Source organism: Nestor notabilis, unplaced genomic scaffold, assembly GCF_000696875.1.
Source record: "Nestor notabilis isolate BGI_N333 unplaced genomic scaffold, ASM69687v1 scaffold4919, whole genome shotgun sequence".
NCBI lineage: Eukaryota > Metazoa > Chordata > Aves > Psittaciformes > Psittacidae > Nestor > Nestor notabilis.
This window is the reverse complement of record NW_009944908.1, coordinates 90,880-106,937: the sequence shown is the minus strand read 5'-3', so window position 1 is coordinate 106,937 and position 16,058 is coordinate 90,880. Positions and strand designations below refer to the sequence as shown.

The 16,058-nt window shown below is 37.7% G+C and overlaps 2 protein-coding genes across 2 annotated transcripts in view; one reads left to right on the top strand and one right to left on the bottom strand.

Annotated features, from left to right (window-relative positions):
• Window positions 1–1,724, top strand: part of SLC39A10 (solute carrier family 39 (zinc transporter), member 10) — a 17,036-nt gene extending 15,312 nt beyond the window's left edge. Inside the window, exon 9 of the mRNA XM_010022635.1 lies at window positions 1,566–1,724. Coding sequence (XP_010020937.1) covers window positions 1,566–1,724 — 159 coding nt within the window. The remainder of the gene's footprint in view (window positions 1–1,565) is intronic.
• Window positions 1,725–5,000: 3,276 nt separating this feature from the next.
• DNAH7 (dynein, axonemal, heavy chain 7) overlaps window positions 5,001–16,058 on the bottom strand; it is a gene marked incomplete at its 5' end in the record, with an annotated part of 98,485 nt that continues 87,427 nt past the window's right edge. Inside the window, 11 exons of the mRNA XM_010022633.1 lie at window positions 5,001–5,207; window positions 5,606–5,709; window positions 7,069–7,246; window positions 8,717–8,869; window positions 9,698–9,928; window positions 10,644–10,781; window positions 11,186–11,371; window positions 12,437–12,598; window positions 13,402–13,602; window positions 14,315–14,476; window positions 14,742–14,918. Of these exons, the coding sequence (XP_010020935.1) occupies window positions 5,001–5,207; window positions 5,606–5,709; window positions 7,069–7,246; window positions 8,717–8,869; window positions 9,698–9,928; window positions 10,644–10,781; window positions 11,186–11,371; window positions 12,437–12,598; window positions 13,402–13,602; window positions 14,315–14,476; window positions 14,742–14,918 (1,899 nt within the window). The remainder of the gene's footprint in view (window positions 5,208–5,605; window positions 5,710–7,068; window positions 7,247–8,716; window positions 8,870–9,697; window positions 9,929–10,643; window positions 10,782–11,185; window positions 11,372–12,436; window positions 12,599–13,401; window positions 13,603–14,314; window positions 14,477–14,741; window positions 14,919–16,058) is intronic.

Below are 16,058 nucleotides of genomic sequence, written 5' to 3'. Positions count from 1 at the left end.
AAGAGTGTTGTTTTATGTAATTTTTGCATGCAGTGCATAAAACCTAGGGCTTGAAATGGCACCTGCAACAGAATTTACTCTGTTATAACACATAAAATATCTGTAGACAGATGGGTGTTTCTTTTCCATGACTTTAAAATGTTGAAGATCCTTTGGGAGATGTAGTGAAGTTTTACAGTTGTCTGCCTGTTTGGGTTTCTGCTACAAAAGTCTGCCAGTGACTCCTGTTAAAATACAGAAAGTACAGAGAGAGAGGCTGGGAAAGAGACTCACACTTCCAACTAATAAAATGAATAATTTCCCAATAATAAAAGTAAAGTAGGAGGATTCTCTGGCCTTATGGATGGGCCATTACATGCTGGAGATCAGTCCAGTATTTAGAATTGTTTGTCACTAAAATTTAATCTTCATATATTTGGAAAGCTTTGTCTGAACTCTTGGCATGAGAAGCTGGTAATAGATGGGTTTTGTGTGATTGATTAGCTTTTTATCTGGTGGGATATCTGACACCAGTCACTAGCCGTAGCTAAGACTTGACTTTACTCATCATGCTCTCCCTTTTCATGCCCCTGGAAGGGGAAACTTTGGAAGTTACGGAGACAGAGCACTATGTTCTTCCTAGGTTTTGAAACAGTTGCCAGAATATACTTGGATTACTCTTAAAAGCATCTTTAGATTTGGCACAGCAATATTATGTCTCTGTGGAAGCCAGTTACAAAATCTGAATTACATGCAGATCTTCCATTCAAAAAAACATGAAGGTTCTGTTTTTCAGAACCAAGTGTTTCTTGAAGGAATTTCTTCATTTACTTCATGCTTTTTCTTGAATTAATTTCTTTATAAAACTCTTAAAGTTATTTATTTCTCTTCTCTGTGGGTGGTTTTGTAAGACGCTTCGTAAGATTTGGTTTTACATCTTCCAAGTGTTACTTATTACTTATGTGTTGCCTTTGTCAGTACTCTTTGACTTTTCTTCATAGGTGAGGAATATAAGGAATATCCAGTGTTTTCAGAATTTTTTTATAGCATCACATAGAAATTCTCTTTAATTACTTGTAGGTATTATTCCTGTATTTGAAAGGGCCAGGTATGCGTACATTTGTAAGCATGTAACATGACAAAGGAATGGCTAAGTTAATCAGCAAAGACATGATAAAAGGTATCTTTATAGCAATGTAATCACTGTAGAAATTTTCAAAGCTTTTTATTCTGTTTATTTGAATGTGACAACTTTAAACAAGTAAAAGAACTTGGAAGAGCAGACCTGGAAGAATGCTGGGGTGGTCCTTACCTTGGGGAACTTTGAATAGGTGTGTGATCCAGTAAAAGCTTAAGAAAAAAAAGTGTAAAGAAAAGTAATTTTTAGCTTGTTTGTTTTTAAATACATGATATGATCATGTTTTTATCAGATGTAGTGGTTAGGTAGAGTTAAAGTTGTATCTTAGAGTATTGTTTTTATAACTGAATCCTGGAGTGTTTATTCTGTATAGTATCATCTTGTAAACTTTTCTGTGTGTAAATGGAATAGAGGGCGAAATAACTTCCCAAATTGCTGTTTCTTTCAGCTTCCAGAAATGCTTCATGGAGATGGAGATAACGAAGAGCATGGTTATTGTCCTGTGGGGCAGTTTATTCTTCAGAATCTAGGCCTGCTGCTTGGATTTGCCATCATGCTGGTGATAGCCCTCTATGAAGATAAAATTGTACTTGACATCCAGTTTTGACCTAATTCTGGTAATCACTGTGGTTACAATAATGTTACTGTATGGCTTTGAGTCTGCACTGTTTCACTGTATGCACATTGCTCAGAGGAAAAGCAGTGGCTTGCACTACTTACACAAGTACAGTATATTCATTTCTGTGTAGATTAACTTCTGCTTTTTTTCTAATTCAAATCAGATGAGATTATCATCCAATGCATCTTCTAAACTCAAATGAGTGACAATTAGGAAATACTAAATATGAGAAATAAATGCCAAGTTCATGTACTATACAGGAAGCACTGCTTGTTTAAGAAAGAAAAAGTACAGTGAATGATCTACATTTGGGAAAATGCCATTTCATTAGTACATTTGAACAGAACCCAGAAAATGTTACAGCTGAAGTTCACACCTCTGCAAGGAACCCGAGTAAGCTTTTAGTGCCACGTAAGTCTTAAAGTAGCTCATATATACATATATATATCTGTATGTATATATAGATATATATAGAGATGGATATATAGATATATACAGATGTGCATGCATGTATATGTGTGTGCGTGTATGTATATATTCATTCTGTGCTGATTCTTCTGCATAGTGGTGACTTGAAGTATTAAATCTCCCAACAGCACATGACTGGAAACCACTGGTTTAAATTTTAAAAATGAAACCAAAAACCTAAACACTGTTTAAATTCTTAGAGTATGTATGTGTTAAGCTGCACTCCATCATTATGAACTCCATGTGTAAGAAGGCAGGCTGTTGCAATATATTCCGCAAAGTGCTATGTTCTGTCGAGGATCAGTTTGACGATGTTTTTCCTGACTAAGATTTATTTGATGTTTGTTCCTTGATATTAGTAGGAAAATGCAAAATGCAGTAGAATTAGTGTTAGCTTGGGGAAATCCCTGATGTTGGAGTTATTGAGCTATTTCTGGTTCTTTTTTACAGATGCTAAACATGTATTGTGTGCCACTTGCAGCATAAACTACTGAAGAATTGTGGCTGTGAATTTGTGCAAACTCTTTTAACAGAGAATCCATATGGGAATTTCTCCTTTTTTTTAACAATTATTTTGGACTGTTTTCTCCTCCTCATGTTAAAACAATCCAAAGTGTAAGAAAGACACTAGTTGCTGAACCTGGGCACAAAGGTTAAATTATGGTCTGTGTATGTAGTACTGCTAGGTTATTTACAATACTATAATACCAGATCAAAATCTGTTTCTACAATGCCTTTGATATCAGACATTGTAGCACCAGCCATTTCTGGCAGTAGAGAGTATGTAAGAAGATTTCTACTTCCAGCATAAACAAGTTAATTTCTATGATGTTTTCTTACAGTTTTGGTATTAATTAGGTTATTAAAAAGCAGATATGACAGACCCACGGTATGTGTAAGTTGGAAGGATAGACTGAAAATTTGGGCCTTAACTTCTGGGATCAGCTGTCCTAGATCGGATTGTGCTGATATTCTTCCATTGCCAGATGTGAATTAGTTCTTGTACCCATCTCCTTAAAAACATTGTGAGTTTGTGAGGAGTGCAAGTTGATGCTGTAGTACCAGTCCTAAGCATGGTAGTAACCTTTTTTAAAACATACAGTTCATCTTCTTTTACGTGTATGCCAGGTAAAAGCTGTATTTTGACTATGTGCCGTAAGTTTTTGTTTAGGTCTGCTTGGTGCCAGTGTAACTGCTAAGAACACTGATTCTAATGCCTTTAATGAGAGCCAGTTGGTATCTTCATTCCATTTCAAGTTGATGTGTTTCCTGTGGCCCTTTACTTTTTCAAGCTTCATTGGTCAATTAATTTTTACTGAGGGCAGCTCATGTATTTTAAAGATATTGGTTGGTTCTTGCCAGTATTTCTTCTAATGCAGTATCAAGAAACAGTATTAAGGGTCCATTTCAAAGACAGGCATAGTTTCTTCAGTGAAGAAGCCAAAAGCCCAGAGTTCAGGCTTGCAGCCATTTGATGCTCTGAACTCCAGTTTTCTTTTTTCTTCTTTAAAACACATTTACTGTTGGACCCCAGTTAGCAAACACGCTGTTGTTAGCTTCAGATGACTGAATTTCTGCAGTGTAAAGATCCTGGGTGACACGTTTTCATAGTGCCCATGTCAGGTCACCGACAACCATTTTCAAAGAGACTTAACTCACTGCATACCTTCTGAGGATCTAATTTTAAACAACCTGTTTCTTTTGTATTAAACTGACCCTTTTCTGTTAATTAATTCTGTTGAGTATAAGGGGGTCATTATGTGGTTGAACAGATATTTTGTCAAATAATTTTTCAAAGGTTATTTCTTTTAAATCTGTTCAAATGAAGATTTCTGTATTTCCGGTAGTATATTTACTTTTGTATTAGTTGGAATATAGCTTAATACACTGCCTCTATAGAAAAACAGTTAACTGCCTTCCAAGACCATCTTCAGACAAGGGAAAAACATGGTCCTTGAAGGTAGGTACTGTATTTATCATGAAATATGGGTTATTTCATTTTCTAGTATTTATTACAAGTTACGAAGAGCAGTGTAACAGCTGTGACTTCTATATGTTTCCACCAGTATTGAGTTCCAAATGATTTTAATGTATGCTTTTGAGTCATGTTACAGACAATCTGAATTCCACTACATTTCTACTTGGCTTCAACATTCCATTCTGCTTGAATCCAGAGTCTCATTTAACTTGTATTTGTTGGAGGGCATAAATGTTACTTGTATATTACAATGCTGTCACTGTGTGACATCCCATATGAATTTTGATGTAGATCACATTGCACTCAATCCGCTGTGATTATGCTTCGAAAATACTGTAGTTGCTAGATGCAGTGTGATTTCTTTTCATTTTTAATTTGTTTTTTCTTTCCCTTCCCCATTAACAATTAAGTCTATGGTTTAAAATGTGATTCTGGTCCTATAAGATAACTTGCTGAGCTGTCAGTCTTTTTGTTATAACTAAATAGGTTTTTTAAATTTTATAAAGCTGGAAATGATCAAATGCTGTTTTGTTCATTGTCAACAGTGTTGTGTTCATTTTATGTATGTTCCTTATAAATAAGGAGCTTTCAAAAAAATAAAATTATTCAAGGAGCAGATATTTTTTGTTGGCTTTTATAAAGTTTTATTGTGCATGTTTGTATTTTAGTATCTGTATTTCACATCTCAGGAAAGGCACAAATGCAATATTGGAAACAAATTCGTTGTGATTTATCTTTTAACGTGGACTTTCAAGACCAACATGCACCCTTTATAAGTGATCTGGAATATGCACCTACCTCTCAGAATGGTAACAGGTTTATGAGTTAAGCTGACAGAGTAACGCCACACCCCGTCTGATCCAGTGCTCTTCGGGTTTGTCTGAAGCAAGAGTTACTGCGATGACGAAGTTGGTGGAATGGCCTGTAGTTGACAGGGTCCCTCTTCTCTCGCTGGTCTTGTACAATGGCGCCAGGTAACTTGGTCGCTTTGGAATCTCTGATCTCTTAAATGGCTTTAGCCATATCTGCAGTAAAGAATAAAATAATCCTCCGCATCTCAGTTAAAAACAGAAACAGGGCAACAGTCTCAGCTTCGCTGAAATATTGGGACGTTGTTGGTTTTTTGGTTTGTCTGCTTTATAACAGACAGCCCTGAAACTGTTTCTTGTTTCTTCTTTCTTAGCAGATTGCTTCCTCTCCCAAAATACGCAACACCCAACTTCCTGTTGCTGTCTTTAATAGCAGAGTAATCTTAGCTCCTCTCAGACAATGTATTTCCATTTCAACACAAAACATTTCAATTAAATTGTTTCTTAAGAATTACCCTGTTCATTCTTTGAAGACTAGAAATTCAAGAGTATTAATTCTACAGTATTTGTTAGTGTATAATACTATAAAATGTCACCAAACAAGAGATACTGACCACAGGCACTGTATCATAGAGGACTTTCGGATGAGATTCTCCAAGCATCTTAGTTTGCCTGTTCCAACGTGCTCCATCCAAGAACAACCCCTGAACGTAGACACCTGAATCAGTTGGAAAGGATAGCATGTTACCCAAGACCTGCAAATATTCCTAGCTGAAAGCAGAAGGTAGTGCAGTGCACTTTGCGAACTGTCAGTTAACTGAGTGTGTGGGACTTTTGTGTATTCCAAGTGACGATCACATAACTTCGAGTGTAACAAACACCACCACATACTTTATGGCTACGAGTCTGTAAAGTTTTATAACGTTACAATGTCTAGTGATATCACGAATGATCAGTGACAGCTTAACAATTATTCCGCAGTACAGGCCACTGTTTTTAAACTTGTCATTATTATAAAGTTTTCTGTACATGCTACATATTGTCAGCTTTAATGTTTCCAAACTGGGAGATTTTATCATATAAACAGTCTTTCACTACTTAGGCTTCACATTGTTTCATTGCTTACGTTTAAAATTGCTACTTGCTTATAGCTTTCTAAAGCAGTTCATTAAAGGAGTAAAGTAGAAGTTTTAAATGTTTAAAAACCATCAATATCTTTATTATTTGACATGTCATCATGACATGACATGACATCTCATTCCCTCAGAATTCCAGAAGAAAGAAGGTAACAGCATCTGGTTTTCATCAGATTTGCACCCTCTTGCTCTGTAGACTGAAAACTGTAACTTCCAAAACAAAGAGTAAACATACCCCAACAGGAAATTACTTGAACTGACTGGATGTGGCTCTCCCAGGCAACATGCTAAGCCCGTCTTTTTATACAACTTCCAGTCAAAATGATCCTCAGAAAGGTATTAAAAAGAGTATTAGGAACAGTTGTTTAAGCTCTGTTTCTGAGGAAGGGTAGGCTAACAAATGTTATCTGCAACTGGAACCTAAAGTAAGTAATACATGATAAAGCAGTTTGATAAAAATATAGAGCTTTTCCCTGCTTAGAGTGGTCCCTTATTGCACATTGTGATCATATCTGTAAGATATTTTTCTAGGGATAGTTAAGGTAGCATACCCAACTTCTCTACTGAATGCTTGGTTTTCCTTGGCTTAGGAAAATAAGCATTTTCAGATGTACAGTAGAGTGAAATAAAGGGATTAAAAAAAGGCAAGCTAGATATCACTTGAAAGTTTGATCTGTTGTGGAAGTTCAGGTCAAGGAGTGTCCTTTGTTGGTGTTATTTAATTCACATCCTGGATTAGCATGTAGATATAAATCTCAACCGTTCCTAGGGACTTAAAATTTGCCTCTTCACTTCTTGTGCATCTCATGGGGAGCAGCGCAGTTGTGCATGTTTGCCAGCTGAATTAATGAACAGAACTGCATAACTGAGCCTGCACATTAATGTTGTTACCTTCTAAATACATCAGCAAAGGCAGACAATTGTGTCATGCATTTGCTTACCATCTTCGGGAGCAGTGTCATACTCCTTATCTTCCAGCACTTCATAATCGAATTCCAGTTGGTCTATTGGAATGGTGTATTTTCTGGCATAGTTCTGCTGGGCACCTGTTAAGAATGCTTGAGTGAAGAAGAATCCTGAAATCCAGAAGACTGGTGGAGCTCCATTTTCATACCACACCTGCAGCAGCAAAAGAGAGGAGGGAAAATAACCAAACAAATCTGCCTTTTATTTAGTACTCAGGAAAGCAAATATCTTCTAGATTAACAGCAGAAGTAATTTCTTGGCTTTGTGAATCGAGGACTGTCCTTGGGTGCGTTGTTCTTTTCTGAAAGCAGTGGAACTCTGGATGGCTGACACGTGTTTTTAGAATGTCACTAGCTTCTGGTTCTTTAAAAGCACACCCAAACAAAAAGATCACATCATATACACAGTATAATTAGTTTCAAAAAGTCTGTTAAACATGCATCACTCCTCTAAGTTCACCAAATCCTCCCTCCCTTGTTAGCTTTGTTTCTCTGCGCAAATGACAGATCTCTTTTGCAGGCTGTCTTCTCTTTGAAAGGATTGTATTTCCCTTCCAGGGCCAAAGTCATGTGTTGTAAGTGCGTACACCAAGTTGAAGATGAGGCGGGATGATACGGTGGCTAATTAAACTGTTGTTGATTTGGGGCAGGGAGCTGTGTTTTGGGGTCTTTGGTTAATTTTTTGTTCTGTTTTAAATTGCTTACACTGTGGAGGCATCTATATAGAAATGATTTTTAAAAATTACAACATTCGTCCGATTGGGTTGTAATATGTGAGGGCTGTTGCAGTGGTGAATATTTACTGGGAGAAATAAAAAATCATCCTTGTAGCTACTGGTAGGCTTCCTACAGATAAAAGTGGGAGTTACTGAGGTATGGGCACTGAGTGATGTGTGTCCAACACATAAGATGGAGGGTCTCTGGAAATGCAGATTTTATGAATCTCCTTCTAGCCCCAAAACTGGATGCTGCTTTTGCTGTTATATTTTAATTCTACTTTAATTTACTTTTGATTTTAGTTCTGCGTTGGGACCTGTTTTTACAACAGGTATGGAGTAGGGCAACCTGCTACAAGCTTGGTTTTAAGTTCATAGAGATTACTAAGGCATAGAATGGTGCTGAACTCATTTAAGTCAAGTTTTGGGAATGCACTCTTACAAATGGAAGAGCCCCACTGATAAACTTATCCAGCTTTCTTTCAGCATTCTACTAAAAGCTTGGTGTTTGACCTTTGTGTTAAAATGTTTTTAAGTTGTCTCACTGGAAAAGAAACTCGGTGGTATTTTACTTCTGTTTTAGTTAACTTCATTAATGGCTAATTAACCACCACCAGATCTGTATGAAAAGGCCCTTAGTAAATTTACCTCAGAAGGCCACTTCTGTCATACAGTATTACTGACACACCTCTTTGTGAGGTGGAGGGTATGTGGCAAAATGTAGTGCTTCATTAGATGCTGTGATGGGCAAAGGGCTATACAAAATGGATGCTCAGATGAACTGAACCTGTCACTTATTCAGTGGAAGTAATTGGAATGTGTATGTACATGTGTAGAGATGTCACCTGCCATCAACAGACAAAAATAAACAGCATTGAACAGTGTGTAAGTAAATGGAGTGTGCTCACCTGCAGAAACTTCAGTCTTTGAAGGAAGTCAGTCACATAGCTGCCCAAAGGCTTGAGGCTTGGGTAAGACTTACTCATCCACAGTTCTGGAATTCGGCCTTTCAGAATGCTGTCTACCACTTCTTCCAGTTCAGCAGACATCACTACTAGCCCCTAAAGGAAAGTTTGGAAAGGAAGGTATCAAAATACTTTGCCTAAGCAGCTTGCTTTAATGATGACATAGTGCTCAGATGTATCAACCAAACCACATAACTTTGTGTCGTTGGCAAACTTGCTAAGGGTGCACTCAATCCCACTGGTCTTCTCAGAGCACTTCTAAGTGTAAATGCTCTTATTTATCATTATTTAAAGTTTCCTCAAAACTCCGTGATATTGCTGCAAGTGCCTTATTCTGAAGTGGCAGACTTTTTAGCTTGTAATTTGGCTTTAATGGGGAGAGGAGTGGTGGTTTTGGGGGTAAATAAAAATTACTTTAAAACTGGTTTTTTTCCTGGTTTTTGTGGGGTTTTTTTCCCCCTGTATTTTGCCCAGCTGTAGCTTCTCATTCCTTTTGATTCTGAGAACAAACATTGACTTTAGACTGTGGTATCTTAACTGGAATCCTCACTGGCAGTAATTTGTTATTCAAGGTGTTGAGAACATCTGCTTTCACCTGTAAAATTATGTGAGGTGTTTCAGTCTTTCATACCAGTATGGCAGAACAGATGTGAACTTAGGTACTGCTGGTCTGGCTAGCAAAGCTGTAGTTGCAAACTTTCTGATTTGGTTTCTCTACAGTAGGCACAGTAGTACTTTTATAGTCCATTGTACTCCTACCAGTTTTTAAGATACAGCTCAATAAATCTCTTCCCAATTTGGATTCTATAAAGTATTTGACCCAAATCCAACTTCAAGGTCAGTTTTGTAGGGCACTTGCATTGATAGCTCAGAGATCAAGTCTAGGTTCTAGGTAAATGCCTTTAAAAGTTGTCTTCAGCTCACCTTTATTGCTTTCTGGATGTTAATACAGGAGTCTCGTATCGTCTGCAATAACTTGTTGAAGCGTCCCATCTCTTGTACAAGCACAGTATTCATGCTTTGAGTATAAATAGTTGGATATTGTCTCATCGCTGCTTCAGTGTCAAAATTTGGAGGAAGTTTGCTCAGGATGTCATCTGTGACTTCATGGATTACTTCATCGGTGGATTTTGCACCACCACCAGATGCCCTGGACTACAGGGAGAGCCAAAAATTTACATTTATTTTGAGAAAGAGGACAGAGGAGAGTAATTAAAACACAGGAAAATAGAGCTCTTACAAAGGCATTGTTTAAAAGATCATTACAGTTCCAACCCTCTTTCTTTCCCTGTGGTTGAAATGAATTTGTTTCACAATTTCCTATATTATTGCAATAAGATACTAGCTTAGAACTAACAAAATCTGGTTTCCTACATATTTGTGTCCCCCTCATTTTTTTGTGGAAATTCTGCTTCCACTATGAACCAGTCTTTCTGCCCCATCTTCAGTGTACCCATCAGCACAGTGGCTGACCAGGTACTGTGAAATGGCATGGAGCAACACCAAGCTCTGTCTTGCTGTCCCTCTTACTCTCTATATTCTCTATATTCTTCATTTTCCTCATGAAGCTTACAGAACTGTAGCATCCCTAGATTGTACCTGGCTTTCAAATTGGATTGAAACTGGCCAAGAAGTTGAAAACTGTTAAAAGCTGGGGAAGTATAGAAGGTGCATTTCCTTGGGAAGACAGGAGAAAATACAATACCAAAAAAGCCTTAAAAGATTCTTAAGTAGAACAGTATTTTCACCAGAATTGAGACACAACACAATAAGGTACAGTAAAAACTGGGGAAAAAAAGTGAACATACTAATGTGGAGATAGGGTAGAATGTTATGGCAAAAGGATGTGTGATTTCTACAGTTTACATACCAGTGTAAGGAGGATGCTGTCAAATAACAGTTGTGTTTCTGACTGATCCTTGGTAATATCCGCATTTGCATTCATTCCAAATATCTCTGGGGATGGATTCAGTGGAAGTGTCTTTGTGTAGTCAATATAGCTTTGGTACTGAAGAAAGGAGAAAAACACAAACCCTCTAGACCCACACTCTCCTGTGTGATAAATTAAGCTGATTTTTATGTCCTTTCTACCTACAGCAGATACGATCAACTAATTCTCTTATGCCAATTCTATAGGGCTTTTAATTTCATCAGGCTCTTTCTCTTACCATCCCCTAAGTGTGCTGACCCACACAGAGCAAAGGCAATGTAGTGGGTTGTAGTTGGGGGTGGGTTTTTCACATCATTCCATTTCTTAGAAGGCAATGGAACAAATTCTAGTAAAACGCGAGATTAAGCCACAAAAGCAAGCAGTGACAGTGGTAAGCTCTGAGGTTCGTCAGTGTCAGTAAAGATAGACCTGGTTTTGAAAAAGATAAGCAGTTGGTAATCTTGTTGTTCTGGGGTACTTACATCTCCTTCGGGAGGAGCAAAATAAAGGCCACTTGGATCAAATTTATAATCTATATTTGTAATGATTTCTGAGGAAAAGAATATGTTTAGAACACTACGGAGCGTCCGCCGATCCCAGTCATCGGTGACTCTGCCACCATAATTACATTCTCCAGTCATGTAACGAAGAGCATCATATGGCACCTCCTGAAAAAACAGCAAGAAAATGATCTGAACTGCAGCCTAGCACTTCTCTGGGCAGCCATACTGGTGTCATCGTAGTTTGAAAGTCACCCAGAATTCTCACTGGGAAGTTTAAAAGCTGCTAGTTACTTCTGCTAGTTCATGCTTGTAGCATTGATCTCCTGATCTTCAACTACTTTAATACTCGTCCCTCAAGTCACCCAGCATTGCATCTTTTGAAGAACAATAGCCTCAGAAGTTTCTGTAGTAGTCCAGCTAGAAGTTCCTGAGTACATGTTTATGGAAAACTTTACCAAAATTATCTCCTTCTTTGTCTATACATACTTTTCCCCCCTCCCCAACACCTCCCCTTCACTCTTCTGCAGGGAAAACACACACCTTGAAATTGCTTTCTCACGCTGAATTTACCACACTGATAACCAAAACCACTCCACGCTGACAGTGATATGAAAATAACACCCCTTTCCTGCCCCCAGCCATAACTTTTAACAGATTCTGGCTATAGTGGGTTGCCTATAAAGTTAGAACATAGAGAAGTGTTATGTATTGCTAGCAAATTCCACAGCTCTGAAACACTGCCTAGCTCTGCAAACAGGGAAGGAAATGTCATCTGCCAAATTTACACAAATAGATCAAGGTTGTTATTAATCTACAACAGGCCAGGATCTAATATTATCCCTATCATTGAGTAAATCATAGTTAGCAATAAGTATTTTACTAGACCATTTTACCGCTTGCAGTAACATCACTACAGCTGAATCCACAGCTCCTGTCTAGAGACAGGATAAGATTCCAATGAATAAGGCAACTGTATGGAACAAACGCTGCTGTATTTTACATGGCAGAACTGCTAAACTGTAATTTGAAAGTTTCTCACATTATTTATATACCGATCTTGGTGTATTAAGCACTTACATTGCTTGTGGTTAGTACTACTGCAAGTAGACCTTGGTTTCTAATTCACCTCTCCTAGTTTGCCATGGCAGTAATCAGCCTGCTTGGTACATGCACTAGCAGCCCAAGAAAGTGCAAGCAAGGACTGGTGACCATGGTGAGAGACTGCTGTACCTCATACTGGTTGAGGAAGGTGTGAAGCTGCTGCACGCTGATGCGCAAGTCGGTCTCATTGAAACTGTATGGAATGTTCCAACCCAGTGGCCCAAAATTCCGCCTTTCTTGCACCAGTGCATGGAAGAAGCAGAGGCCATACAGCAGTGTCTTGAACTCAGCCTTAAAACCAAATGCAACAACATTAATAAATCATAGCTGGTTTAAACCATTTCACTTCTTCTCACATCCTGTACAACAGTGCTGTCTTTGAGTCACTCAAATCCCAGCCTCTCCCGCTCTGCTAGCATACTGTTTGTAAGTCAAGGGTAGCTTGTTCTTGACATACAAAGGCATAAACAACAGTTTTCATAAACGTCACTTCTAAATACTCACTTAAAACAGTGTGAAACCTCAAAACAATTTCATTTTAAAGCTATATATCCATGTATATCTAATTAATGTACATGACACATACAACTATGTGTATGAGACCACAGACCTCTAAATTTTTTTTACACCACTGTACTATAAAACACTTCATACAATATCTCTGTGCCTTTAAAGAAAACTTCAGCTAAGAACTTTTGATTTGTTTTTCAATTGAGACTATTTAGCAAAGCGAATTACCTCATTTAGAAGAACTGTATTAATTATAGAAAAATAATGTAAAATAATATGGTGCCAAACAGACATCTGATCATGAAAAGACTGGTTTTTTTCCCAGTCTTACTGTGTTGGGTTTTTTTTTTTAACCTGAGAGCTGTATTATTAATGCCCTACCACAAAATTTCACTTGAAGAAGTAGGAGAAAACAATAAAATAAAATAAATAAATAACTTCATTATTGCCAGTAACCAAAAGTGTTTTGTTGCAGTGGAAGACATCTATTTAATCTGGGGGGTTCTTTTGCTCCAGAGCACACATACAGTGTCGTCAGGGTCTGCTTTAACTGATTTGCAAAGTTACAGGATGACATTACTAACCTGTTTGCTGCAGCTGTTGAAAAATTCGGGATCAGATATCGGATCCATCATGTATGAACTAATTATATTGGCCCGTAAACCTTTGGGTGCTTCATTAGTCATCTTCACTCCGTTCTGAAGTACAGACACTGGGAACGTGGTAGATGGGTAACTGGTGAGCCAAAGTCGGAAATCTGGATGTGTCGTATCAGGGTTCAGCTCCTATAATAAACACACATGAATACAGGCGATTAGAAGGCACACTAAATTGATATACACCTCAAGTTTTATTAGTAAAGCCATTTTTTTTTAAAGAGGGAAAATATACCACTTCTACTTACAAAGTGCAATTTCTTACTTATATCTGATTATAGAAGAAAGTCACGGTTATAAATGACAACTTCTCTTCCACAATTGGTATATTTTTATTCAAGCCTTTCAGTATGTTGAACTAAAATTTGTCTTCTCTGTGCATATTTGCGGAATGTATGGCCAAAATGCACTTACTGCCATACAGGTGTTCTGGGAAGGGCTATAGTAATACTATCGCATCAGAAATGTGTTACGTTTATTAAGGGGAAAGAAATGAAAGAAATATATACACTAGTACCTCTTAGGAAACCTATAGCTGTTCAAGAGTAAAATGCCTTAGCATACTGCCTTTCTGCAGCAATAGATATACAGGGAAAGCCCCTGCCCTGAAGAGACTGTTACAGCAGCTAGGATTTACCATTCAGGGAATGGGCCAGACCCACCATGTTTGTGAGCACTTTCTACTCCAGCAGGCAGAAGGAAAAAGTTAGAATCAGTCTGTGACAATTACCCTTATACAATGGAAATCATCACGAAGTATTGCTAAGCTGGCTTTTCAGCCACCTGAATGGATCAGACATGCCTTCAAAAGGATTTGTAAGAAGGAAATACTTATTTTTACCTCACAGACTTTTTCCAGTGTTGGCATCCATGAACTTGCGAGATGGCAGTTTTGCAGAACTACCCATGTTCCTTCCTTTACTGCCTTCTCTATCATTTTCATGGCTATTGGGCCTTGGCCTTGACCAAGTGACAGAGAACTAAGCTTTGCATCCCCATATCCCTGCATACAGAAAGTGTGTTATAAGTTAGAATAATACTGCATAAATAGAGTAAACCTTGTGGTATGACAGTTCACATCAATATGTATTCCTTAAATATTTAATGTACAGCATATTTCAAAATACAGTTTAAATCTTATTTTTCATGTCATTCCAGTTGACTAAAAACCTCTAATCTATCTAAAGTTCCTTGCTTCATGTAAGCATACGTAGACAAACACACACAAGCATCAACTACATTAAAAAAGCCTGGAAATATTAAAATACCTGATCATCAGCAAACCTTACAAGGGCTGCCATGGGGTCTGCACCAGGGGAAAGTACAAATATCAGTGGTGCACAAGCATGACTGTCAGAAAATGCTTTTGACAAATCAAATGGAGGTGGCTCAATAAATGGACGGCCCAGGTTGTGACTGATAAATTCCTGCACCATTGGTATTATCTAAAAGAAAAGGAAAAAACAGAATTAAATATCCTACTTTTATGTAAACATTAACACACATGATTCTAAATATCTTAATATAAATTTCAAGGACAGCATTCTTGCACATAAAATCAAACACACATGTGGTCCCAGAGGAGTCAATGATTTAGCACATGTAAATCTAGGCAAAAAAAAGATGCTCTCGGAGGGTTGAAACTGGAAGTCCTATCCAAATGATCCTTAATCTCATCTCTGTCACCACGTCAGAACAGACTCATGGCCTGGTGTAGGAAAAAACACACTCTCCTGCGCTTACCTGATCTGTATGACGGAGAGGATTTCAATTTTCAAATCTCATAATACAACGCCTTTCAAAGGTGTTAAAATCTTTGCTTAGGAAACTGCTGTATACAGCACTGTTACACAGTACACTGTTGTACACACTAGTGTTTCAACTTCCTACTGAAGTTAACTGGGCTCTGTACCAAAATGAGAGACAACTTATAAAATGTCAGCTTAATGCTCTCATCCTGTAAACTCTTAGAGTTCTTTTAAATATCGCCATCCATTCTATGCCTGGACACTCTCTAGAGTATTTTACCATAGCCACCTCCCCTTCAAAGGAATGCAATACCATTCACAAATGTGATACTGAGATTTAATCTCTGAACACTAAATTCAAGAAATGCTAAAGTTTCAAACAGCAATGTTAATTCAGCCACTTTGGTAATTTCCATACTGCATTAGTGTAGGTGTTTTCAGTTAATAAATATACAATGCAACCAAGTACACAGAATGGGATATGAGGGACAAAGCTCCAATAGCATTATTTCTCTTGATTGTCCTGCTCACAAACTCACCTGTGTTTTTATTTACTTTAAAACTTACCCTGCTTTACAGGTGCATTGTGTTACCAATTAGTATAATGCCTTAAATTTGAGAGCAGGAGGGAGGATGTAGGCTATCCCAGTTGCAGGCTTTAAAGATGGAGATGCTCTTGAAAGAACTTGGTTCAGCTTCCAAGCTTCTGAGTGATTTTAAGGATATGTATGAATATGAGAATCGTTTAAAAACCTTCACAAACTGGCCTTTTAGAGAGAACTGCAAGTGCACTCCAGAGAATGTAAGTCTGAAAATGGTTATTTTTACTATGCCTTA